Below are 26637 nucleotides of genomic sequence, written 5' to 3' on the forward strand. Positions count from 1 at the left end.
GCAAAGGTGTGTCTTGTTGTTCCAGAAGTGATCTAAAGTGCTGGGGTCTAGGCCCCAATATTTATACTGCAAAATCCTTTGTCCTCTGAAGGCAGAGGGTCCTGTACCGAGTTCAAACCAGTTCTGGGTGCATTCTGCCAGTGTATACCTTCTTCCTTTCTTATTGTGGGCCAGGGTCCTCAGACACACCACAGGAGGTGGAGCCAGCATTGTGGAAGGCAGGCACAGCCCTTTTCAGACCCAGGTGCTACTCCTCCCATCACTCTACATGCAGATAGGTCTATTCAGCCATGTGCTGACTCACCCTATCTCCTGGAGTCTCCCCAGCCCTTGTCACTCACAAACCAGACATACAATACACAAGCTAGCAGAGGCAGGCTGAATGGTTAGGCATGAAAATACCTACTTTCTAAAAGTGGTATTTTCAAACACAGAATGTTAAAACCAACTTCACTAAAAGATGTATTTTATCATTCTGAGTTCAGGCATAGTAAACTCGAATTTCTACCATGTTCCCTGGGCCAGTTAGGATTATAAGATTTTATAATCAAACTGCCCATTCTGGCCTATGAGGATAGGTAGCCTTGTGATAGTGAAAAACGAAATAGGCTGCAATTCACTATCAGGTCATGCCACACACATTAGGGCATAACCTACCTTTTACCTACCTATGCACCCTGCCTTAGGGCCTACCCTAGGGGTGTCTGATATGTAGAAAAGGAAAGGTTTAGGGACTTCGAAGTGGGTGCACTTACCAAGTCGACATGGCAGTACTAGACTGCACACAGGCTCTGCAATGGTAGGCCTGAGACACACTTTAGAGGCTACTTCTGTGGGTGGCACAACCAGTGCTGCAAGCCCACCAGCAGCATTTGATTTACAGTCCCTAGGCACACATGGTGCACTGTACTAGGGTCTGATCAAATCAAATAAGCCAATCATGGAGTCACTAATAAACACATCAATTTATCATAGGGAGCACTTGCACTGTGGCACTGAATAGCAGTGGTACAGTGCCCAGAGCATCTAAACAAGCAAAACATATCAAAAACAGAGGAGGCAATCCGTAAAAATGGAAGGGTGACTCACGCCAATGGTACCAGGTCCAACATAGAAGAATATAAAAGAAACAAAATCTGTGAGAAAGTGGATATTTTGAATCTTGATGCGGAGATCGGGAATTTCAAACTGGGGAAAATGCAAAATAGTCATACGCTGCGTAAAATGCTTGAACACTTAGATGGTAGGTGAGTGCTGAAAAGCGCGATTGGCAATGGTTGGCAAAAAGAAGGTTTTTGAAATACAAAGTGGCCACATGCTGGGTGAAATGCGTGTGGAGTGATGATATCTTGGTTGGCAGAAATTAGCAAATCAGCGCAATTGGCAAAATGACGGTGAGGAGTTCAGGTTGCCAGGCAACAGCACTAACGAAGAGAAGAGAGTGCTCCGCACACTACCATTCCACAGAAAAGAGAAAAGAGACAAGTGCCAAACAGGAATCCTAAGTGTAGGATGACGCATGTAGTAACAGCAGCAGCGTTTGAAATCGAGGTGGAAGGTAACTGATACATCCGTGCCCCGTAGGCGAAGAAGAAGAAAAAATCATCACCAAAATGTTCTAGTAGTTACTCAGTGAGACGAACATCGAAGTAGATCCAAAGAAGTAGGTTTATTTAATCCTCTTCACCAGACGGGGTTCCCTATCTGCTGCCTCCAGCAACCGCCTCTCCAAGAGCGACCTGACTCACTTGGAACGCATCTGCATTCCAAGTGTGACAGGCCAGCCTCACGCGACAGGAAAGCAAGAGAGCAGAGGAAAAGATACCATCACAACAGTGGCACAATGAGTGCTGCAGGACAACTAGTAGCATTTAATTTACAGACACATATAGTGCACATTACTAGGGCTAGCAAGTAAATATATACATTGTTGGTTGATGTGGATTCATTTTATACCATTTTCCAACTCTTTTCTGTTTTTTTTGCATTTAATACAGTAAAAGCTTAGCTTTTGTGAACTTTACAGAGAAGAATTGTATTTTGGCTGGAAAAGGAGTGAGACACATATGCGTGTATGTACAAGACCATGTAGCCACCACAACGTCTTTTTTACGGACGTTGTGGTGGCGCTAGAGGCTGTGCCTTCTGTACAAGGCAGTGTAAAGCCACTTAACATGGCTTAAGGCTGCCTTGTACATAAGGCACCCTTTCACGCCATCATTAGCGTGCAAAGGGCGTGCAATGGGTGTTGTGGTTGGCGTTCAACCGCAACACCCATTGCATTTGTCGCTGGCCCGATGTACAAGGGTGGCGTATATAGGAGGCAGCACCAAAAGTAAAGACCAGGAAAATCCTGGTCTTAAGCTGGCGAAACGAGGAAAAATGCATATTTCTCCACGTTTTTGCTTTTTCCATGTGTGCTGCCTTGTGCTGCACACATGGAAAAAGCAAAATGCCATGGTTTGTTTATGTACAGGAAGGTGTCCCTTCCTGTACATAAACAAACCTTTTAAAAAAATGCAATTTTGTAACTTTCATGTGTGCTGTAGTAAGCAGCACACATAGAAGTTACAAAATGGCAATTTAGGATTGTTTATGTGTAGGAAGGGACACCTTCCTGCACATAACCAATCCTCCCCTGCACACAGACACCCCAGCACTCTGGTGCAAGGGTGCCTGCGTTGGCACTAAGTTGTTAAACTTAGCTCCATTGCATGGGGAAACACAAGGCTGCACCACATTCTTGTAAATATGGTGCAGCCTTGCGTTTCAGAAGTATCAGAGCGTGTCGTTGAGCCAAGGAGGCTAACGACACGCTCCCCCACTTCCTAGTACATATCCCTCATAGAGCGTTATTACCTGATTGAGGAAAAAAGCTATCCAATCGGCACAGCCCTAGGCATTATATCAAAAAATAGATTTCCAAACACCCACACATAATGCTCCACACATTTTCAAGCTGAAGCACAACGAGATAAAGTGAGTAAGTGCGTTACCCTGAATCTCACCATTTGTTGGGTAAATACCAAGTAGGCTATTAGAACATCAGTTCTTTAATCTTTTTTTATATGTTTTTTTAAATTGTATTTCAAAAGCAAAATGACAACAGAAAATACAATCCACTTAATCAAATCTACGAATTTCCTTCCAGGCAACATAGTGGCGTATCATACACGAGGTGTCATGGTGCTGACTTGGGGTTGTTCAGCTCTCCCACTGTTGACGAAGATCGGAGCGTTACCTGTTTGGTGTGCAGTTGACGTGCAATACAAAACTGATAATTAAGTATCTGCACTGAGAGGTATGAAGAGGTACAGAAAGAGTGGAGACATGGAGAGCAGCTGCGAGGTATGCGCTCTAATAAACACTTTAAGTAACCACCACCATAATTGTAATTAATATTTTATATTATGCTGCCGTGACCTAGAATTAGGGCACAAGCAAGTCCAGGATGAAGTGAAACAAAGAGCGTTTCCCGCAAAGAACAATTTACTTGTGTGTATGGCTACAGGCAGCTCACACGTGGCCATTACAGTTTTATTAATTTTTTTGTTAGATTGCACAAAGCGAGGACGTGTTACCTCTGCGTAGGTTTTCTGCGGTCGCTTGAAGTTTAACAGATGTAGGTTTCCAATCAGTGGGAGGGGTGCCGGGCCAGGTGGGAAGTTCTCGAGGATGCCCCTCTTCCAGTCGTCCTTCACACTTTTGACTGCAACAAAAATCAAAAGAAAGATCAAAATGAGGATGAATCCTGTGACATACATTCTCCAGATGCAGGCTGTCACCGGACTGAAGATGTGAAACGTAGATGCTTTCATTCAAGTCACTTGGTAGGAGCAGCGGCGCGTGCACAGAGATTTATAACCCTTCGCTGGCAAATGATTTACCTGTTCTGTCCAAAGGGAGACCAACGTGTTGTGGACCTGCGTGTTTTTACACTGTTGTTGAGCAACTCCTTATGGGCAGATGGGCACCCCAAACACCGGTGTATTCTGCCAACTCGGTGCAATGGTCCTCTCATGTGTCCTGGGACAGACAATGGGCCAGGGCCCAAAATCACAGTGACCCCAATCAGCGAATTAGAAAGCTAAAGAAGTGGACCTTGATTTCAAATTATGGCATTTTTAAGCTTGTAAAGACTCGCTGTATGGGCGTTTTTGCAAGGTATGTAAAACTGTATGGACTGTTGGCTGTAAGTATGAATTGTATCAATAGAAGAAACATAAATATAAAAATAAGAAAATATGAATGAAATTACAAGCATTTAAGCTCTAGAACTGTATCAGTGCAGTGACAAACCACTGGCGAGGTATGTGTGCAAACTGCAAGTCACAGCATCAGGTTCCCTGCAGCCAAATCACCCTTTCATCTTTCAGAAGCTAATAAATAAGTGCCAATGTGTTGGATGGCAATAACAGGATTAATAAAGTGCCAACATATTATTCAGTTTGTGACAAGTGTCATACAACTAGTCAATATTAATATACTCTTTTAAGTTTACCCAGTACAATTCATTTTGTTATTGCATGAAGTGTAAATTAGATTATGTCTAGTTTTCTTTAAATTCTTTGGAGCAAGCACTAAGCACCAGATTATGATGACAGTGAGAGTGCCACTGACAGCCTGTCAGTGGATGTCTCACCACCATGGTTTGTATGTTTTCTGCCTGCCAAATGGTAATGGCGGGCGGAAGGATGGCGGTCGTATAGCTTGACCGCCACGCATCAGTCCTTGAGTCTTCGGTGCAGTGGAGGGCATTTCATTTCCTACAATGGTGGCGGTGCCTACCAGGCCCCTCCCTCGGTATTATGATGTCCCTTTCCGCCCACCTGTTCATGGTGCTTATCCCTAGGGGGAATGGGACTTTTGGGTCCAGTAGCGGCCCCCCTTCCACCTTGGCACTAAACTGTGTGCACTGGGGGGCACCTAGATCCCTTCCCCATGTGGCAGGCACCACATTGTGGCTGACACGTAGTGCAGGGATATGTATGGTGCCCCTTTTTTGCATTGCGGTGGGTGCTGCAGCCAGTGTGGGACGGCCGAAAACCCGTCGGTGGTCCCATCGTCGCCTTCCATGCAACTCGGGCCGTAAATACCTATTTCATACCTAGAATGCCGTTAGTACATTACATACTTTATTTCAAAGGTTTGCATTCTAAGATATTGCAGTGTTACCAACAATCTGCAACTGCATACATTCTGCTTAAACTCGTTGATGTGCATTAATTATGAAGTCTTTTTTCAAAATCTTTTGTTTATAAATATGTGGCATGGTCTCGGCCTTCCATCAAGGAGCAGCTGAGAACTGTGTCGAGAAACTTTTGATTCCACGAACTCAAAGTAAGATACCTAGAACAGTATGGTATATAGGACGCAACTGAGACCAGACCATAGAAACCAAGCTATTTTGAAAGAGAAGGGTATATATTTGGGGCAGTACTAAATAGCACACTGTACAATAGATTTTCGCATATTACTAAAACAGGTTTACTGTTGATTGAACAGGAACAAATATACACATAGTTTGCAGTTAAATCCCAAATATGGATTTGTTGCCCAGTAAGCTAGGTATGAAGATCCCCAATTATGTCAATTAATATTCCCAGGAAGCTAACTTGCGATATCTTTTTTTGTATGTATTCAGTCAATTTTGATACAGCGTGATAGAACTCCCAATTGGGTTGACAGAGCGCTGTATAGCAAAGGCGGGTAAGCACAACTAACATTTAGAATAAATCAAGAGGCAGAGAGGCAACAATTTTTAAGACTATGTTGCAAAGTCATAAGTATGCATATAGCATAAACGCGAAGTATAAGAACCAGTCTATATATTAAACAGACACTTTATACCTAACAGAGAAGACCTGGCCCACATCTCCACTTAATTAAACAGAGACTAAAGAGAACAAACATCACATAAAAAAACTGAAAATACTTAATTACCTCTTTGGTTTAAACGAAATTAATGCATATTTGTTTTATGTATTTATTGTGTAGGCTAGTGCAATGGTTTTAATAATCAAGCAATAAAAATGCTTCAGTTAATTATGAAGTGTAATAAATGAAAATGAATTTTTCTATGAGAAAGATACATTGAAAAAATATTTAACACAAAGTATATAAATATATACTTCTACCACATGCAGCAAACAATATTAACTGGAAATGAACCACATTTTACAATAATGTTTGTTATGGGAGGGCCATAACTAACAAGCATTGGCCATGCCAATTGGTTTCGCCATATTAGTGTATTATGAAAATATGTCCTCGGTGCAGTGCAGATTTGGAAAAGCCAGACCCTGCTGAAGCCATGGTTGGAGGCACTGAGGAACAGACAGCAATGCAAAGGCAGCGTTATAGACCAGGGATGCCTGCGAGGAGCGGTGCCATTTGAGAGCGGTGCGCATTAAATACTGTTTGTGATGTTTTATAGATAGACATATGTCGTGCAAAATCCAAACGATACTATTACACACTGAAAAACAGTTTTTTCTTCAAAGATAGTTATCAGAGAAGTATCATTGATATCGCTTGATGGCAATGCAAACTGTGCTTACAATAACCACAAAACAGTATGTCTACACTATACATATATGATGAGTATCGCACAGTGTTTAGGCATATGTATGCATATAGAAATCTCTGCTCAGGCCAACCTGTCACAAGATGCAGTACTGATTTAGCCAAAGACAGGCACATTAACTACACACACAAATTTGCATAAATGAGCTACACAGCTATAATTCAACAAAGTATTGATGGTTGTCCATTCTTAAAATAATGATATCTACATTTGCATGAATACATTCACAATTTGGGAGTATTGCAACAAATTACCAACATGAAAAATGTCCCACAATTAAACACATAGCCTCACATATTTGTCTGCAAAGATATTAACACTTAAACACACACTCACTTTTTCTCATTCTCTCTTCATACACACACACACACACGAATACATTAAACACACTGACAAAAAATCGACACCATAAGACAAACATGCATACGCGCAAACACACAGAAAATGGCAGAATACACTATGCACATGTATTTGGAAAGAAATAGCCAATCGCCTGCATTCGGGAGATTTCAATATGCCCATATATTGGAAAACTCTGCATATTTAATTTGAGGAATTAACTATGATATACAATTGTGTGCTTTATTTAGTTACGTATATTTTTTAACAAAACATGAATTATTTTGTGTGAGCAGTGCTCTGTCTGATCAGCGCTAGGCAGGGTATTTGAAACTGTTCACAGACAGAGAGTTCCCAGAGCAGAGCTCCTCGCTGGAGGGAACCCCTAAACCAGGCGTAGAGAGGGTTTGAATCTTCACCTCCAAATAGGGCTGAGAGCAAATGAAACTTCATCCTTACCCTAACTGGATTGAGACCCCCATCCCTAAGGCAGCCCCAAGCCTAGCCCAGTCCTGACCCTCACTGGACTGAGACCCCCATCCCTCAGCCAGCCCCAAGCCTAGCCCTCAGTGAAACCGGTCATCCGAATCTTCACTCCACGGGGTGTGGCGTGTCCCTTCCATGTAAGCGCATACCATCTGGAAGGAATGGACATGGATACCATATGTATAAATTGAAGGGTGTCATACCATAAACATAGCCTATGTAACCTGAGAATTAGCTCAGCAGTCTGAGGTCTGTAAGATCTGTGGAACCCGAGGAATCGCTCTGCTGTGTAAGATCGGTGTAACCTGAGGGATAGCAATGCTGTCTGAGGAGTATAAGATAAGTGTAACCTGAGGAATAGCTCTGCTGTGTAAGATCTGTGTAACCTGAGGGATAGCACTGCTGTCTGAGTTCTGTAAAATCTGTGTAACGTAAGGTCTGTGCTAGCTGTTGGATAGCGCTGCTGTCTGAGGCCTGTAAGATCTATGCTGTCTGAGATATGTAAAATATGTGTAACCTGAGGGATAGCTCTCCTGCGTAAGATCTGTGTAACCTAAGGGATAGTTCTGCTGTCTGAGGCCTGCAAGATCTGCGTATCCTGAAGGATAACTCTGTTGTGTAAGATCTATGTAACCTGAGGGATAGTTCTGCTGAGGACTGTAAAATATGTGTAACCTGAGGGATAGCTCCGCCCTCTGTGGTCTGTAAGATCTGTGTAACCTGAGGAATAGCTCTCCTGTGTAAGATCTGTGTAACCTGAGGGATAGCTCTCCTGTGTAAGATCTGCGTAACCTGAGGGATAGCTCTCCTGTGTAAGATCTGTGTAACCTGAGGGATAGCTCTCCTGTGTACGATCTTTGTAACCTGAGGGATAGCTCTGTTGCCCGAGGCCTGTAAGATCTTTCTAACCCGAGGGATAGCTGTGCTTTCAAAGATCTGTTAAATATGTGTAACCTGCTGGATAGCTCTGCTGTCTGAGGCCTGTAAGATCTGCGAAACACGAGGGATAGTGCAACTGTCTGAGGTATGCAAAATCTGTGTAACCTGAGGGATAGTTCAGATACAGCAATATGCAAATCAGTCTTGACCCTGTGGCTCATGGGAACAGCCCAGCCCGAACTGCCAAGCCATGTCTTCCCTGGACCGGAAACAAGCATCCTGGGCCCGGTTTCCGGCTAACAGCCCTCATCAGTCAGGCTAGTTTGAATCCAGTGGCAAAGTGAGCAAGGGGCCCACATCCTGGCATAAGCTGCCAACTTAGGGCAAACAAAGAAAAAAGAAGGAGATGATGGACGGAGCGTGGAAACTTTGCAGACACTCACCCCTAGTCACAGATCTGGTTTGAATCCATCATCGCTCTTTAGCTCACTTCGCCATTGCAGTTCAGACACAGCTATATGCAAATCAGTCTTGACCCTGTGACTCATGGGAACAGTCCTGCCCATACATTCCTTCATTCACCCAGCCATTATCCAGGCAGTCATCCATTAACTCAAGCACTATGCATGCACTCATCCATTCACCCAGCCACTACCCATGCACTCCTTCATTCAATGAGGCACTACGCATGACCTCATCTAATCACCCAGGCACTATCCATGCACTCACCCAATCATGCAGGCACTATGCATTCATTTACCCAATCAACCAGGCAGCCCCCATGCACTAATCCATTCACCCGGGCACTACTTATGCACATATTCAATCAACCAGGCACTACCCTTGCACTGTCCATTCACTCAGGCACTAAGGATGCACTCATCTACTCACTCAGGCACTATCCATACAGTTGTCCAATGACCCATGGACAACACTTGCACTCATCCATTCACTCACGCACTACCATGCACCCTTCCATTCACCCAGGAGCTATCTATGCACATATTGAATCACTCAGCGACTACCCATGCTCTTATCCAATCACCCAACTGGTACCCATGCACTTATCCATCCAATCAGGCACTATATATGCACTCCCCCAATCACCTAGGCACCATCCATGCACTCATCCAATCATCCAGGCACTGCCCTTGCACTCATACTCTCTCACAAGTGCTACCAATGCACTCATCCATTTACTCAGCCAGTATTCATGTACTCATCCATTCACCCAGGTACTGCCCATGCACATATTCAATCACCCTGGCACTACCCATGCAACCATACAATACCGTTGTGCTCATCCATTCACTGATTCATTACCCATGCACTCATCCACTTACCCAGGCACTACTCATTCACTCATCCATTTACCCAGGCAGTACCCATGCACTCATCCAATCACCCAGGCACTACTCATACATTTTTCCAATCACCAAGGCACTATCCATGCACTCAAACAATCACCCAGGCACTATCCTTGCATTCATCCATTCACTTAGGCACTACCCATGTACTCATCCATTCACTCACGTACTACTTATGCACACATCCAATCATCCATTCAATCAGGCAACACATTCACTCATCCAGTTACCCAGGCAGTACCCATATACTCATCCAATCACCCAAGCACTACTCATATAGTCTTCCAATTACCAAGGCACTATCCACACACTCAAACAATCACCCAGGCATTATACTGGCATTCATCGATTCACTTAGGCATTACCCATGCACTCATCCATTTACTCAGGCACTGCCCATGCACTTATCCAATCACCCAGGCACTACTCATACATTTTTCCAATCACCAAGGCACTATCTATGCACTCACTCAATCATCCAGGCACTACCCTTGCACTCATACTCTCTCACAGGTGCTACCAATGCACTCATCCATTTACTCAGACAGTATTCATGTACTCATCCATTCACCCAGGTACTACCCATGCACATATTCAATCACCCAGGCACTACCCTTGCAACCATACAATACCTTTGTGCTCATCCATTCACTGATTCATTACCCATGCACTCATCCACTTACCCAGGCACTACTCATTCACTCATCCATTTACCGAGGCAGTACCCATGCACTCATCCAATCACCCAGGCACTACTCATACAGTTTTTCCAATCACCAAGGCACTATCTATGCACTCAAACAATCACCCAGGCACTATCCTTGCATTCATCCATTCACTTAGGCACTACCCATGTACTCATCCATTCACTCACACACTACTTATGCACACCTCCAATCATCCATTCACTCAGGCAACACATTCACTCATCCATTTACCCAGGCAGTACCCATATACTCATCCAATCACCCAAGCACTACTTATATAGTCTTCCAATTACCAAGGCACTATCCACACACTCAAACAATCACCCAGGCATTATACTGGCATTCATCGATTCACTTAGGCATTACCCATGCACTCATCCATTCACTCAGGCAGTACCTACGCACTCATCCTTTTACTCAGACACTACCCATGCACTCATCCATTAACCCAGGCACTACCCTTCTATTCATCTATTCACCCAGGTACTACCCATGCATTCATCTATTCACCTAGACACTACCCATGCACTCATCCACTCACACAAGCACTACTCATGTTCTGGTCCAGTTACCCAGGCAGTACCCATGCACTCATCCAATCACCCAGACACTCTTTATACATGCTTTCAATCACCCAGGGACTATCCATGCACTCACAAAACCACCCAGGCACTACGCTTGTACTCGTCCATTCACTAAGGCACTACCCATGCACTCATCCATTAACCCAGGCACTACCCTTCTATTCATCTATTCACCCAGGTACTACCCATGCATTCATCTATTCACCTAGACACTACCCATGCACTCATCCACTCACACAAGCACTACTCATGTTCTGGTCCAGTTACCCAGGCAGTACCCATGCACTCATCCAATCACCCAGACACTCTTTATACATTCTTTCAATCACCCAGGGACTATCCATGCACTCACAAAACCACCCAGGCACTACGCTTGTACTCGTCCATTCACTAAGGCACTACCCATGCACTTATCCATTTACTCAGGCACTACCCATGCACTCCTCCATTCACTCAGGCATTATCCATGTACTCATCCATTCACCCAGGCACTACTTATGCATACATCCAATCACCCAGGCACTTCCCTTGCACTCAAAATTTACTCAGGCACTATGCATGTGTTCACCCATTCTTTTAGGCACTATCCGCACACTCATCCAATGGCAGAGGGACTAGGCTTGCACACATCCATACTCTCATGCACTACCATGCACTCATCCTTTCTCCCAAGCACTAACCATGCACATATTGAATTGCTCAGTCACTTCCCATGCACTCATCCAATACACCGGGGTACTACACTTGAACTCATGTTATTACCCAGGTCCTACATTGCCCTCATCCAATTACTCAGGTGTTACCCTTCCACTCATTCATTCATTTACTCAGGCACTAACCTTGCTCTGATCCATTCACTCACACACTATCCATGCCATCAGCTATTCACCTAAGTACTAACTATGCACATATCTATTCACCCAGGCACTACCCTTCTACTCATCCATTTACCCAGGCACTAGCCATGCGCTCATCTATTTACCCAGCCACTACCCATACATTCATCCAATTACCCAGGCCCTACCCATACACTCATCCATTCACTCAGGCACTGCACATGCACTCAATCACCCTGGTTAAATCCTTGTACTCATCCATACACTCATCTAATCACCCACTCACTACCCTTACATTCATCCATTCACTCAGGCATTACCCTTGCACTCAACAAATCACTCAGGCACTACCCTTGCACTCATCCATTCACTTGTTCAGTTCCTATGCACTCACCAATTTACTCAGACACTACCCATGCACTCATTCATTAAGCCATGCACTACCCTTCTACTCATCCATTAACTGAAGTACACCCCATGCATTCATCTATTCACCCAGACATTACCCATGCATTGATTCATTCACGCAGGCACTACTTATATACTCATCCAATAACACAGGCAGAACCCAGACACTATTCATACATCCTTCCAATCAACCAGGCACTATCCATGTACTCACACAATCGCTCAGGTATTATGCTTGCACTCATCCATTCACACAGACACTACCCATGCACTCATCCAATGACTGGGGCACTACCCATTCATGTATTCATTCACTCAGGCATTATCCATACACTCATCCAATCATCGTTGCACTCAGGCAGTATACATACACTCATCCATTCACTCAGGTACTACACATACACTCATCCAATGATTGGGGCACTACCCATTCATTCATTCACTCAGGCATTATCCAAACACTCATCCATTCACCAAGGCACTACCAATGCACACATCCAATCCCCCAGGAACTACCCTTGCACTCATGCATTCACTCAGACACTGTGCATGCATTCATTCATTCACTCAGGCACTATCCATACACTCGTCCAATGACCCAGGCACTCTGCTTGCACATATTGATACACTCATGCACTACCTTGCACGCAACAATTCTCCCAGGTACCAACCAAGTATATATATCGAATTGTTTAGCCACTACCCAGGCACTCATTCAAACACCCAGTTACTACACTTGCACTCATGCAATTACCCAGGCCCTACCTTGCACTCATCCAATCACTCAGACGTTACACTTCCTTTACTCAGGCACTACCCTTGCACTGATCCATTCACTCACACACTATCCATGCCATCAGCTATTCACCTAGGTACTAACCATGCCCATATCCAATCATCCAGGCTCTACCCATCAACTCATCCATTCAACCAGTGTGGTTCTGAAAAATCTGGATCCATATTAAGTTCTGGACCCGAGAATAAAAACTTTGTCGAAATAGGACGAATTTGGTATCAAAAGACCGAGAATGACGAGTACATCAAGTACATGTATTTTCGGCGTATTCGAGTGACGATTTCACCTCGAAATCGTCATTTACATTCTAAACCTTTAGCTACATGTTGCCCTTTACATAGGCCTTAATCCAGTTGAATTTGATTCCACAAGGACACATACTCCTTAATCGACTTCTCCCTGACCCCAGTACGAGTTAGAACCATTGCCCCAGGCCGAACTCGTTAGGTTAGTTCCCTCCCAGTGGCCGAGCAAGATAGCATCTAGGCCCAACCAGCCATAAAACCATTTGAGCACGCACACCTGCCATATCTCGCTCACATCTTTCTCCACTCCTTTTCTTCACTTGCTTTATGATGGGGAGGTGACCGTTTTTATTAGGGGTCCAGCGATATCTGATGAAATGTTGGGCCTTGCCGGATGATTTGTTATGAGCAGCACAATGTGAAATATGTACATGTCATCATGACTCTGCTTTTCTTTTGTAATCAGTAACCATAAATGAAATACCACAAATCCAAGGAATGTTTTACCCAAGGCTGAAAACTATGTATAAGAAGGGAAGCCTGACTTCGTGAAAGTGCGCAGTCTCCTGAGAATATACTCGTATTGTACTTCTAGGACCCTGTTACCTTGGTTGCAGCCAATAAACTAATCTTTGACTTCACCTAGAAGACTCTGAGTTTCTGTAGGTCTGATTCAGGAGAACCCGAGGTCGCTGGGTGTTGATCCCCTGGCACCGCTGGGTTACCGGTTCTGTGCCGGTTCTTAAAAACCCAGTACCTCAGTTGGCGCCCAGCGTTTGGGGCGATTCCAGTGGTACCAATCAGCCTGAAGATCGCGAGGAGCTTCGTGTGGAAATTCGGGAGGAGGGCCCACCACCTCATCGACCCCTGCATGTCGACGTGGTCCGAAGGTCTTTGCTGCGAGGTTCCCCGCTTCCCGACGGCTACAAGGACTGCTGCCCTGGCTATTGCCCTGATGTTGGACCTTTGAAATTTTCGGTAGAGCGAAACGCTGAGACGAGTCTTCTGGTGACGCCATCGAGATTTTTCAGTTAAGTATAAGTGGAGCGTCTCCCAGTCCTTAGTTGGACTTACTTTGTGGTATCTTGGAGATACAAAAGGTTTTTATTGGTTCTTGCAAGCACCATAACCGAAGGACTCGTGTATTCACGAGAAATATCGTAATCGATAAATCCTTTGAAGTTTTGGAACTAGACTAGAGAGCGAGGATGCCTAGTCTTAGACTCGGGAATTGGTTTTGTCTTGGTAGTAATAATAGGGACTCCCGATTGGAGGACTCATGTCCGGTTCCTCCAGTTGGAACTCCGACTTACGAGCTATACGTTAAACATGGGGTAGGCCCCATCGTTTACAACGAGGTATGGATTAAATACACTAGGAAAGATGGTGTTTTAAAATGGCCCCAATATGGTAGCTTTGATTCTGAAATCTTAGACAACCTTGAAGTTAAACTCTTCAAAAAGAAAGCCCGGCCGGCGATGTTTGACTCTTTCCGCTTATGGCGCAAAGAAGCCAAACAAAAAGAAATTAAATTAGCTAAGAAAAATAAGAGAGAAGGGGGACTTTCAGTAATGCAAGCTGCCGTGCAGTTTAAAGATAATGAGGAAGAGCAGATAAATGAGCAGTTGCACAGGCAACGTAAAATGGCAATAGATAAGTGTTATCCAGTTTTGCCGTCTCTTCAGCAAGGGACAGCAAAAGAGCGTGAAAAAAACCCATTAATGTCGCAATTATTAACTTCACCACCCCCCTATGCGCAGAATGCTACAGCACCCCCGCAACCTTTAGTTGCACAAGCTGCGCCTCTGGCTCTTCCACAGCACCCACCAGCTGTTCTTCAGCTGGCTCCTACTTCTTCGGTGCAGCCTCCTCCAGGCCCACCGACCACTTCTGTTTCACCTGTGTTTTCTACGATTTTGCCTACTGTGCTTTCTACATCTCCTAATGCCCCCTCTATGATTTTGCCTAGTACCACATCTATTATTCCTGATACCTCTTCTGCCATCTCTACCCCCGCCTTATCTCACCCCGTTTTTTCATCTGTTTGTCCTTCAGTTTCACCTTCCATTCGGCAGAAAATGGCCAGCACTGTTACTAATCTTCTTTTACCTCTTTTCGGGTCGCCTGCTACGACCCCTAACATAGGAAGAAGACAGTTGCGAAGTCAACTGCCTGATTATCAAGAGAGAGATTCCCTGAATAGTTTAGCTCGGAAATGGGTCATGGACACTGCAAAATATGATTTACAGTCTGTCATGGAAGTCTTCCATCAATGGGAAGCAGCGACACAGAGATATGTGTTCGAACAGATGTGTGTCTTTCTTGGCGAGGATTTAGAAGACAATGATCAAGAATGCATCCCGCAAGAGATGTGTCGTATACAATTTAAGTTTGGAGAGGGTATGATTGTAGGTCCCGATGTGGAAAAAGCAGTTGAAATGCTATTATCATATCGAAGTAAGGGAAGCAGTTCTGGGTCACCATCGGAATCCAGTGCATCTAGTAGGAAAAAGGCACGACAATACCCTATGAGAGAAGTTCCCCCACAGTGGAGAGAGGGTGACGCGACAGCTGTCCCACCTGTCCTGCCCCACTTTCACCGTGTATGGGTACATGTCCCATGGAAGCGAGCTGAAGTTTTAGCACTCAAACAAACACTACCAGATCCGCGTAAAAATCCTGCAGGGTACTATAAAGAATTGTCGCAAACTGCTGGGTCATGCATAATGAATTTGGCCGATGTTGATATGTTATTCGGGAACGTTGTTCCACAGCCTTTATGGGGAAAAATTCGCCATGTAGATCATGACCAGGAATTAGGTGACACGTGGGTTAATATTACTGCTGCAGATGCACGACAAGTTGGTGGTGCCAAGCCTGAGCCTCTGATAGCGGAACTACCTGGTAGAATAGTAGATTACATGAAAACGATAATGCCTGCAATACGCATAAATTGGGATAAGTTATCTGCATGCAAGCAAAAGAAAGAAGAAACTGTTTCAGATTTCTTCACCAGATTTGAAGAAACATTCATTGACCACAGCGGTCAAGATATGACCACAGAAGGTGGTCAGAGACTGTTTGTCGATAAATTTGTGCACAATCTGCTTCCAGATTTGTGTAGGAAATTAAAAGATTCGGAAAGTTCTTGGGCAGTCTCATCTTCAGCCCAGATATTAGCTACCGCACAGTACTACGAGAATAGAGACAAAGATGAGAAAGATAAAGTAGAAAAGAAAACTAGAGAACTCAAAACGAAGGTTTTGCTACAGCAAGCCTATCCACCACGTGGTGGTGGTAATCAAAATAATAATGGTCAGAATCACTACCAGAACACTTTTCAGCAGCCTCAACAATATCAGAGAAACTTGCAAAGATTCGATTACAATCAAAACCGCGTAGGTCCCAACCAGTGTTTATATTGCAAACAAGAGGGTCATTACAAATATAACTGTCCTGCCCTACCACAACGTGCAAATGGAATTTCTGGCGTAAGAGGTTGTGGTAGTCAGCAAGCGCCTAGAGGTAGAGGGCGTGGAAAACCCCCTCAGGACACACGTCCCCTTCCACCACAGAACTCTATGAACAGGTTTGACCAGCAAAATAACGTATCTGACAGGACAGCTCAATACTACGTTGATGAGTATTACACAGAAAATGAGCAGTGGGAGAATAATGATTGCTAGGACAGCCTTAGACAAGGAGAGGGAGTTGTTTCAGTTCCAGTAGATCAGAGTGGACCTTACGTTGAGGTGATTACATCGGGGGTGTCAGAACCTTTTCTGTTGGATACTGGTGCTACAAAGAGTTCTATTATGCACTCCAAACTCCCTGGCGCACCTTTGTCTGGTGAAATGAACGTTTCCGTAGGTTTTTCTGGCGCCCCGGTTAGAAATCCGATTTCTGACCCTTTATCTCTTTCTGTTGGTCCTTGTGAATTCGAAGCACCCCTTATTTTGACAACAGGTTGTGGTGAAAATTTGCTAGGATTAGATTTGCTAAAAAGATTGTATGCGACTTTGTACTGTTCTCCCTCAGGAGTACAACTTACTTTAGGTAAGAAAGTGGTTTCTCCCATGTATTTGTCGAGAAATGCACTTCCAGCAGAATTGGCACTTCTACCAGATATTCTTTGAGCTACTGGTCCGAATGATGTAGGTCTTTTAGAAATTCCACCGTATGTTGTAACATTGAAGTCGAATGTCAAAATGCCACGAATTCCCCAATACAGAATATCCAATGAGGGCGAAAAAGCTTTGCTAGCGATTGTTTACGAGTTGATTGAAAAAGACGTAATTGAAGAAACACGAGGCAATGTTTGCAATAGTCCTTTTCTGCCTGTTTTAAAACGAACTGACCCTTCTCAGCCACCTGTGTATAGATTCGTGATTGATCTTAGAGAAGTAAATAAGATAGTGGTGCCACAATTCCCAGTTGTCCCCGACATTACAACATTATTGACTATGATTCCAGCCTCTGCATCCTGGTTTTCGGTGATTGACCTGAAGAATGCTTTCTTCAGTATCCCGATTGCTGAGGAAAGCAGGGATATTTTTTCCTTTAGTTTAGGAGGTCGCAGTTTCCGCTTTAAACGCGCTCCTCAAGGCTACTGTGAAAGCCCCTCAATATATAGTCAAGCTCTGAAATGTCAGCTTGACACAATGGTTTTGCCCAAAGGTGCCACTCTCGTACAGTACGTGGACGATTTGCTCATAGCTGCGGATACTGAGAAAATATGTAAAATGGCCACGTTGACATTACTGCGTCATCTATGTGATCTGCATCACAAGGTGTCACTTTCCTAGCTTCAATATTGCCGACAAGAAGTGACCTACTTAGGTCATCTCTTATCGAAGGAGGGAAGGAAACTGACCCCAGAAAGGATTCAGGCAATAGCTAAATTGAATGTGCCAAGAACGCAGAGAGAAGTACGCGCTTTCTTGGGCATTACATCGTACTGTAGACAGTGGATTCCAAATTTTTTGTTATTAGCCAAACCCTTATTGGCACTAACGTGTACAAATACACCCAATCCCATTCCTTGGTCTGATGAGTGTCAGAAAAGTTTTCTCGAATTACGCACAGCATTATGTTCGGCCCCTGTGTTAGGTAACCCCAACTACAGTAAACCTTTCACATTATATGTCCACGAGAAGGAGGGCTGTGCATTGTCTGTGCTGACTCAGTTATACAGAGATAGACAGCGGCCATGCGCCTATTTTTCATCAACTTTGGATCCGGTAGCACGAGCATTGCCGAGTTGTTTCAGGGCCACAGCAGCAGCAGCTGTTTCTATTCGACAGTCTGCAGGTCTAGTAATGAATAATACACTAATCGTGATGGTCCCGCATGCAGTAGACACGTTGTTAAATAGGACCAAGACACAGCACTTAACTAGTGCTCGACTGTCCAGTTATGAATTGACGCTACTAGCGAGCCATGTGCACATAAAAAGGTGCAGTACCTTGAACATAGCCACATTGTTACCAATTGCAGAGGAATCGGATGCTTCAGAACAGCACAATTGTTTCCTCAGAACAGAGGAAGAGACGAAAGGGAGAGTTGATTTGTTCGACACTCCTCTTGCTGAATGTGATGGTACATTATGGGTGGATGGTTCCTGCTTTAAACTCCCAAATGGTAACGTGACTACAGCATATGCTGTCACAACTTTGCACACAATCATTGAAACTGCGCGAATACCACATGGTTCAGCTCAAGCCGCTGAACTCGTGGCACTGACGAGAGCATGTGTGTTATCTAAAGGAATGAAAGTGACTGTCTATACCGACAGTCAGTATGCTTTTGGAGTGGCTCACAGTTTTGGACGATTGTGGAGAGAACGTGGGTTCCTGACTTCGCATGGAGCTAAGATTCAGCATGGTCAGTTGGTGAATGAGCTTCTTGAATCACTGACGTTGCCCCTGAAAGTAGCGATCGTGAAATGTAGTGCTCACAAGAAAGTGATTGATGATGTTGGTTGTGGAAATGCATTTGCTGATGAAACTGCTAAGGAAACTGCAAAGAATATGATGAGCCGAATGTATGTTGCGAGCCCAGAAAGATGGACTGGTGATGTTGGAATATGTGAAGACACGATAGAAAGTGTGAAGTCCATCCAAGCTGAGGCCACGGAGAAATAGTTAAGCATGTGGAGAGAAAGTACAGGGAGAATGGATGCAAATGGTTGTTGGATTGAATCGACAGAGCAACAGAGATGGTTGTTACCCGATGCATATGTGCCTGCAGTGGTTACAATGGCTCATGGGATGGCCCATATCAGCGCGAAAGGGATTTGCGAGTTGTTGGCCCCAGTGTGGAAGAATTCAGGGATTCCCAAGTGTGCAGAGAATGTTGTCAAGAATTGCATGATATGTCTGAAGCACAATCCTGGTAGGGGAACCCCAACTCCAGCTGGTCATTTTGCACCTCCTACGTATCTGTTCGAGGTTTTGCAGCTAGATTTCATACACATGGAGAGGTGCAACAACTTAAAATACGTGCTCGTGGTTGTTTGTGCTTTCTCAAGATGGGTAGAAGCCTATCCCCTAAGGGACAATACTGCCTTGTCCACAGCAAAAGCCCTTGTGAAAGAGTTCTTCCCCAGGTTCGGAATGCCTAGAATGGTCTGGTCTGACAACGGAAGTGAATTTGTGGGTTGTGTGATGAAAAGAGTGTGTGAAGGGCTAGGCATTAGGCAGAAGTTCCACGCTGCAAATCACCCCAATCAGCTGGATTAGTGGAATGTTACAATGGCACGCTTAAACTTAAATTGGCCAAAATCCAAGCGAGCACAGGTCTTAAATGGCCTGACGCTCTACCCTTAGCACTCCTATCCACCAGAATGACTGTGCATTCGCGAATGAAACTCAGCCCCTATGAAATAATCTTTGGTCGGCCAGCCAACATATGGGGAGTGCCTAGGCCCACGAAGTTTAGCGAGCTGCAACACCCCATTTTGCTTGACTATTTGTATGAATTGACGGCTAAATTGCGTGTTTTATATCAACAGGTCCACAACACCTTGCCTCCGGTCTCTGAGACACCGGGTCACTCCATTGACCCCGGTTCCTGGGTGCTTGTCAGAAACTTCCAAAGAACAAGAAACAACCAGCCCAGATGGACCGGGCCTCACCTCGTCCTCCTGTCTACAAGGTCGGCTGTTAGGGTGGAGGGGAAGGCCAATTGGGTCCACGGGATCCATTGTAAGAAAATACCCTTCCCTCTGCCACATGACCAATGGGTCCGAAAAGGAGGCACTGACTCAGAGCGCACAACTGATGAACGTGTAAGAGAAGCCAATCCTGATTGTGAAAGTGGGAACATTTTTCAAGAAACTGCGCCACCACCAGAACAATTGAACTTTGTGGAACCTGAGCTACTATTTCTGGACCAGACAGTACCCGGGAAAAGACGCTACAATTTGCGACCAAGAAAAACAGACTAAAGTAAAAGTGATTTATTTTATGATCCGAGAGAAAAACCCGTGGACTAATAAAAAATTTGTTTTTCCCCAAATCCTATTTTTGAAAGTGCAGATTCTCCCATCTAAGTAACTTGCTTATTTTTGTTTTTCTCGAACCGCCATCCGGGTTCCGCTGCTAGGGTCGCGGTTGATTAAAGACTTTTGGGTGCAGCTGACGACGTTAGGTCGCTGGTTCCGGTTGGTCCAAGGGAGCTGCCCTAGACTGACGGAAGCATCCTTTAGCAGAAACAACCTACCACCGCGGGCAGCACCTTAGAGAGGATGGAGTTTCCTGATGTGGAGAGGCCTGCCAAACAAATGAACTTTAAGCAGAGACTTTTGAAAACGATGACGAAGAAAATTTTTATATTAATGTGTATTTTTATGCTATTTAGCGTAATGGTCTTTCTGATAAGCTATGTTTTATTCTCTTTTCATGTGACATTTGCGCCCACTACATCACCCATACCTCCTCCTACTGTTTCCTCTCATTCTTTCCACCCTCTGCCTGACCACGAATCAAATAGGAGATTAGAGTTCATTAATAACTCCTTCATTCAGTTATTACATCAACACCAACTTGTAATGAACACAACCAACTGTTGGGTGTGTGGTCTCATGCCCCACACCACGGATAGAGGTATCCCCTATTTGGTCCTGCCATTTAGTCGCAATGGGTCAGTATGGGCATATAGGACAATGTTCATATATGCACGAGAAATCCAACCCCTACGTTCTGTAAAAGACAACCTCAAGACTAGCGCCCTAGTCAAGGGTATAGTTGACATGATCAAGGAAGTAACTTCTTACGAAGATACCCCGGATGATGAGATACTTGCATATGTAGGTTGGAATGTGACCGGATATGGCACTACATTAAGTGAGAAACAGCAAGCCAAGAGATCGTCCCCTATCTGGATCGTACCCCATCAAGGTCACCTGTGTCTGCAAGGTATTGGTAGGAATCCCAGAGCTCAGCTAGGGAAGAGTGTCTGTACAGAAACGTACGTTTTTGGATCTCAGACTTCCCCTGCCTTTTTAGCCGCTAAGGGTACTTATTTCATCTGCCATGATAGAGCCTATACATGTTTGCCCCCTGACTTCTCGGGCTCATGTTTTGTTTCATTCCTGTTACCTCCCACCTACACAGCAGCGGCGGATTACCATCGGACAAGGGTAGTTAGAGGTGTTTTGAGTAAAGAAGACACTGCAGGTCAAGAATTTGGTGACTTTGCAATGGGTTTTCTGCCGTTCTGGGGAGCCATGGCTAACAGCAGAAACATAAGGCAATTGACAAGGGTAGTTGAATCCACCGTGATTGAAACTGCTGGTGCCCTTAGTAACCTGACTGCTGAGCTCCAGTCGGATCGACTGATGACCCTTCAGAACCGGGTCGCTTTGGATGTAATACTTGCGGACCGAGGTGGAGTATGCAAATTGATCCAGTCCAGTTGTTGCATTTTTATTCCAGATAATGCTCCAACAGTGTACGGGGCCATCTCCAAACTACATAACATTTCCGAATCTATTCATGTGGATAAAGGAGATTGGTCGTTAATGGGATGGTTCTGGGGACTGATATCTGCCTGGGGATGGAAAATTCTGATGGTCATTGGGATGGTCTTAGCCATTCTTTTCCTGTTCTGTCTATGCATACAGTGTGCTCCTGCAATATGTGGCCTCTGTGCTACATTATGTGTAAGGAAGCCTGTGTCAAGACATGAGCTCAGCACTAGAATGATGTTGCAGCAACATCTCAATGACTTTAGGAATATAGATCTGGACTCAGATTAACATGAGGATAGATTAATTGCCTATATAAGGGCAAAAGGAGGGTCTGTGGTTCTGAAAAATCTGGATCCATATTAAGTTCTGGACCCGAGAATAAAAACTTTGTCGAAATAGGACGAATTTGGTATCAAAAGACCGAGAATGACGAGTACATCAAGTACATGTATTTTCGGCGTATTCGAGTGACGATTTCACCTCGAAATCGTCATTTACATTCTAAACCCTTAGCTACATGTTGCCCTTTACATAGGCCTTAATCCAGTTGAATTTGATTCCACAAGGACACATACTCCTTAATCGACTTCTCCCAGTACAAGTTAGAACCATTGCCCCAGGCCGAACTCGTTAGGTCAGTTCCCTCCCAGTGGCCGAGCAAGATAGCATCTAGGCCCAACCAGCCATAAAACCATTTGAGCACGCACACCTGCCATATCTCGCTCACATCTTTCTCCACTCCTTTTCTTCACTTGCTTTATGATGGGGAGGTGACCGTTTTTATTAGGGGTCCAGCGATATCTGATGAAATGTTGGGCCTTGCCGGATGATTTGTTATGAGCAGCACGACGTGAAATATGTACATGTCATCATGACTCTGCTTTTCTTTTGTAATCAGTAACCATAAATGAAATATCACAAATCCAAGGAATGTTTTGCCCAAGGCTGAAAACTATGTATAAGAAGGGAAGCCTGACTTCGTGAAAGTGCGCAGTCTCCTGAGAATATACTCGTATTGTACTTCTAGGACCCTGTTACCTTGGTTGCAGCCAATAAACTAATCTTTGACTTCACCTAGAAGACTCTGAGTTTCTGTAGGTCTGACTCAGGAGAACCCGAGGTCTCTGGGTGTTGATCCCCTGGCACCGCTGGGTTACCGGTTCTGTGCCGGTTCTTAAAAACCCAGTACCTCACCAGGCACTAAGCATGCACTCTTCTATTCCCCCAGCCACTACCCATGCACTCATCCAATTACCCAGGTACTACCCATACACTCATCTATTCACTCAGGCACTGCAGATACACTCAATCATCCAGGCTAAACCCTTGTACTCATCCATCCACTCATGTAGTAAATATACACTCATCCATTTATTCAGACTGTGGTAAATAAAATATTACCCTGTCATAATTTCTATACATAAACAAAGCATCATGCATTAAATGAGAGGCAGAGTCCGTGATGTCCGAATTAAAGGGCTTTATTCCAATAACTCGAGTTAAGGGAGAATCTGTTCCATCACCACTAAGGTTCAGGAAGGGTCTTCTAAACATTATTTACAGAGTACATATTTATACGTACAATCTTGTACATAGGGAGGAGCGCTTGAGGCAGAGCAAGAGAGAAAAGAAGATAAGAGCATGTGGGCGTGCATGAGGGTGTACACTTGATGAGTCATAGGTGAGTCATAGGTGGGTGGATATATAGAGGCGGAGTTGTCTAGCCAGCTGGAACTTTGCCCTACTTGTGTGCGCAACTTGATCATGACGTGCAATTGACGTGTAACTGGGGGGGAGCTGACTTTCGATCTAGTAGGGAGGCCTTCGGTGTCAAGGCGACCGAAACGTCTGGTATTATCTGATATCTTAAGTCAGGGGATGTATTATCTGAAGCAAAGGTCGCTCATCACTAAGAGCCAGAGAGGGCATATATTTCTTCGTTCATTGCGTGGGGCCCGTGGGCTTTCTATGGATGCGAGTTCTGTAATTCACTTAAACGGAGACAGAAAGGCTAGGCCCTATCTCTGCAGACGGGTTCTGTTTACCTTCTTCACCAGGCAGGAATGTGATTCAGTTAGAGCAAGCAGATAACTGTTGTGCATAATACTGTCTTGGCACCCCTTGCTAGGCTTCTCTCGGCTGAGCCAGAAGTATGCGAGGTCAGGGATACGTAACTGTAGCTCTCAGAGTGTCTGAGCCATGAAAACCCTAATTCAAAGACTGGTTCAGACTGAGCCACAAAATGGGTTCATCCCGATATTAAAAGTGCACAATGCAAACACATGGGCCTTAATGCTAACTTAACGTTTCTTACATGGGAGACTTGATGACTGGCATCCTAATGCAGGACGTAATTGCAGAGGCCTTGTTATTCAGGCCACTACGGGAAAATGCATGGGTGACATGCATATACACTAAACGCAGGGTACACGCAGGGGACATATTGGTCATGCAAAATTTCATTTTCCTCATTCCCTCCTTGTCCCCTACTTTACCCTTCAGGACACATCTATATTCATGAGACCGTATATTTGATCATACAGCAACATTTGTTCATCTTTAATCCTTTGTATGTGTGGATGTGGAACACAGGCAGTCGCACACAGGCCGCACATGGCCGGGCCACACTGCAGACAGAGACAGCAGCCAAATATCATAAGCAGTATCATTCCTAGGAACGGCAACACTTTCCATCCCCAAGCCGATATTACACCCCAGAGCCAACTGGACCAAGTCCATGTGCCTGGGTCTTGATGTATAACATGAGCAATCTTGTGGAGCCTTGTTATTGCTGCGTACACAGATGGCGCGTTATTAGGAATGAAAATGCAACAACTAGAGCGGATCACTCTACAGGCCCCGCCCCTATCCGCCAGGATGACGTCAAGAACAAGGCGGTTCTGAAGAACAACAAGTCTCATGGCAGACTGCTCCTGGGTCAAGTTCGCCAGGGCAGATGCAGTCACGTTCACAACCGCTTCCAGAGTTCTTGTTAACTTGCGTATGAGTTTACTGTTTTGGACGGGACCTATGAAGAAAAAGAATCCTTTGTTGAAATCTGTATATTGCTCCCACGTTGTCTCAGTCTGATCGATCCCTGAGGCATCGGTCTCTCTCCTTTGTCTAACATGCTCTAGTCGTGAATCTCGATGATAATGGGATGGGGCCAGAAAGACGGGTGGCAGCAGGAATGCTATGTAACATGTCCCACCCCAGTCTAAGGGTAGTTGTACATAGGCTGTCTGACCGCAAATGAAATAGGTATGGCGAGATGTTTTGAAAGAAGACTGTCCTTTATCGTTAAACTCTACTACAGCTTTACACTCGCTGTGTCCCATATGTACTGAGCCTTTCTTTCTAACGCACAAATCACCTTTTACTGGTAGGACTGATATAAATGGTGGACCTACATCTTGCAGGGGCTGAACATTCAGCATTATAAAGCTAAGAGATGCATTTCCTTGCTCGTACTCTTCATTTTCTAGATCGGTTCCTTTCCTTTGGGGAAATCCGTCTTTGTCTGGAAAACATACCTCATTTATTACTTTATTCAAGTTTCCATATATCCAGCCACCCTGGTAAACTATGGTCTTTCTATCTAGTGAGGTCATTAAGGCAAACCATGCTCCACACGAACCATTGTGGGAGAACGGTAGAGGAAAGAGGGGCAGGATTCCCTTTGTCTTTTGATAAGGCGGTAGTTGGCCACATACCCAGCAATCAGTCGCATTGCTGGTCTGATGAGAACGGTGTAACATCCGAATGAAAGTATTGTTACGCAGTGCTAGTCGATATGACAGTTCATGGGGTGGTAGTTCACTAAATGTATGCTCTACGGTGTTGTTAATGGAAGGATGTATATGTGAGGAAATAGGAGGAAAGAAAACATGTAGTATTAAACTGACACAGATTATAACGATGCACAGAAAAAAAAGAATAATCAAAGAAACTATACATCTACTACGTAACATCTTGCAGTATTTCTCTTTCATTTTGCTATTTTTACTATTCTCGTATGCGATCTTATACATGTCAGAAATCTAGTCTAACCGATTCACCACCTAGTGGACTTAGACAATTAAACCTCGTCTGACTTTCTAGATCGTAATTTGGACCTATACTCTTGCTGTGGAGTCTTTTCAAGCAAAGGCGGCGCAAAGTCTGTATTGTCTTTAATGTCTTTATCCTTTACCAAAGTTCCAGAATGTCCAAAGTACCGTTTACAATGATGGGCATGAAGCCATCCTTTTCTTCCTTCAACCTTGATGGCAGTCCTCGTTGTTAATAACACTAGCTTCGGTGTCTTCCAACGCGGCTCAAGTGGGCTTGATCGATCAAAGTTCCGGATGAGCACGTAATCTCCTGGTGCTATGGCATGCTCCTTGACCTGGGTGTTGTCAGGGAAGGCGGCAGCAACCTGTGAACGACAAGAG

General features: G+C 44.5%; 1 protein-coding gene across 1 annotated transcript in view; it reads right to left on the reverse strand.

The window, feature by feature from the left end:
* Positions 1–3810, reverse strand: part of LOC144762421 (cytochrome P450 2K1-like) — a 455676-nt gene extending 451866 nt beyond the window's left edge. The window contains exon 1 of the mRNA XM_078647601.1: positions 3582–3810. Within this exon, the coding sequence (XP_078503727.1) occupies positions 3582–3764 (183 nt within the window). The 5' untranslated portion in view covers positions 3765–3810. The remainder of the gene's footprint in view (positions 1–3581) is intronic.
* Between the last annotated feature and the right edge of the window lie 22827 nt (positions 3811–26637).

This window comes from Lissotriton helveticus, chromosome 6, assembly GCF_964261635.1.
Source record: "Lissotriton helveticus chromosome 6, aLisHel1.1, whole genome shotgun sequence".
Lineage (NCBI taxonomy): Eukaryota > Metazoa > Chordata > Amphibia > Caudata > Salamandridae > Lissotriton > Lissotriton helveticus.